Genomic DNA, 1,986 nt, shown 5'->3' with positions numbered 1-1,986 from the left:
GGGGAGGGAATTTGGGGGAGGGGCGCTGGGAACACGATAGGTGGAAGGAGGTGAGGCAGGTTCTTTATGCAGAGAGTGGTAAGGGCGTGGAATACCCTAACAGCTAATGTAGTCAACTCAGCCACATTAGGGAGATTTAAACAATCCTTAGATAAGCACATGGATGATTTTGGGATAGTGTAGGGGGACGAGCTGAGAATAGTTCACAGGTCAGCACAACATCGAGGGCTGAAGGGCCTATTCTGCGCTGCATTGTTCTATGCTCTATTAATCTGTTTCTTCAAAGTCACAACAAAATATTTGGCTGGGATGAAGTGGTCTATTACGCCCTCACATCAGCGAAGGACTCCTTGACCCCTTTCACCCTCCTGAATCCCAACGAAGGAGTATGGAATGTTTCTAAGACATTACTGGACATAATGTTTCTTTTAACTATTACTTATCCCCACCTGCTAGTTGCTTGTGGATGTTCTCTAATAAGTCCAGGGGTAGCCTGTCCCAATTGCTACAACAGTACCAGGATGGGGGTGTGTTTACGTAAATGTGACTAAGACTATTCCCTGCATTATGATCAAATGTACCAACCGCTACTACTCCCCTGTGGGACCTCGCACCTCACGCGAATGCCTATTGGAGGAGTGTGTCCCTGTTATTACTGGTATTCAGGCTCTTTGTGGTGTAGGTAACAGCACCAGCCACCTGCACTATGAGACCCCTAATGGCACCTCCACCTTCTCAATTGTGGGATGGAAGGAACCATTCTGGGACAATAGCTGCCTCTCTTACCAAACGACCCACCTCTTCTTATTGAGCAGCTCGCACCATAAGCGCCCAGGGCGACCATACTTTGGAGCCATGGACTAGCCCACAAACCCACCAACATATTAAAAACAGCAGCTAATCAACTTGAAAGACCCTATACAGACAACAAACAAAACTAATGTAATTTACAAAGGGCTGTAACAAACACTACATTGGACAAACAGGCAGAAAACTAGCCACCAGGATACATGAATATCAACTAGCCACAAAACGACATGACCCTCTCTCACTAGTATCCTTACATACAGATAAGGAAGGACACCACTTCGACTGGGACAACACATCCATCTTAGGACAAGCCAAACAGAGACACGCACAAGAATTCCTAGAAGCATGGCATACCAAACAGAACTCTGTCAACAAACACATTGAGTTAGATCCCATCTACTACACCCTGAGAAAAAGAACAGGAAATGACATCACCACAGGAAATAACATCACCAACCCAAACAAAACCAAACATATAAATAGAAAGCATGAATCATATACACTACTTCACCTGAGGCCGCTGAAGATGTTACCTAGTGGGGTGGCAAAAAATCTGGAAGTGAACCTATCAGCTCAGAGAGCAAACCTACATCCAGAACCTCAACCTGAGTTACAAATCTTCTCAAAACTCTCTAATAAAAGCTATATCGTAATTTGAATAGTAATTGTCTGAATGTACTATGTGATCATAGCCTGTACCTTTCCTGAAGAAGGGCTTATGCCCGAAACGTCGATTCTCCTGTTCCTTGGATCTGCCTGACCTGCTGCGCTTTTCCAGCAACACATTTTCAGCTTTGTACCTTTCTTTAAGCAAAGTTCTTTGTTTTAATCCATGTGTACAGCTCCTCTGAGGAACACGGAAGTTTATAACCTGTGTTTCCGGATGCTGTGTAGGCGGCAGCATGAAGAAATAAAGAATGACGTCTTAAAGAACCAGACTGATTGTGAGTGCTTATTGACTGATCACGGAACTGAGAGACACCCATCCACCTTCCGGAGTCCAGATCTTCATACGTGCAGACCAGTCACTCCCCTATGGCCCCACATACATATACCAACCCGTCACTCCCCCTATGGCCCCGCCTACGCATACTGACCTGTCACTCCCACTATTGCCCCGCCCTCCCAATCCCACCTACATATACCGCCCCCGCCCTCCCCAGTCCCCAGTCCCCC

General features: G+C 46.2%; 1 protein-coding gene across 4 annotated transcripts in view; it reads left to right on the top strand.

Annotated features, from left to right (window-relative positions):
* pdcd4a (programmed cell death 4a) overlaps window positions 1-1,986 on the top strand; it is a 61,377-nt gene that overhangs the window by 4,331 nt on the left and 55,060 nt on the right. For 3 of the 4 annotated variants that reach the window (XM_043687185.1, XM_043687268.1, XM_043687019.1), the window contains exon 1: window positions 1,679-1,754. The exons of the other annotated variant lie outside the window; for it this stretch is intronic. In XM_043687185.1, the coding sequence (XP_043543120.1) occupies window positions 1,694-1,754 (61 nt within the window). In that variant the 5' untranslated portion in view covers window positions 1,679-1,693. Of the gene's footprint in view, window positions 1-1,678; window positions 1,755-1,986 lie in introns of those variants that run through there. 4 annotated transcript variants of the gene reach the window in all.

Source organism: Chiloscyllium plagiosum, chromosome 1, assembly GCF_004010195.1.
Source record: "Chiloscyllium plagiosum isolate BGI_BamShark_2017 chromosome 1, ASM401019v2, whole genome shotgun sequence".
Classification (NCBI taxonomy): domain Eukaryota; kingdom Metazoa; phylum Chordata; class Chondrichthyes; order Orectolobiformes; family Hemiscylliidae; genus Chiloscyllium; species Chiloscyllium plagiosum.
Note: the sequence above shows the minus strand (reverse complement) of the source record. Positions and strands in the feature narration are given on the sequence as shown.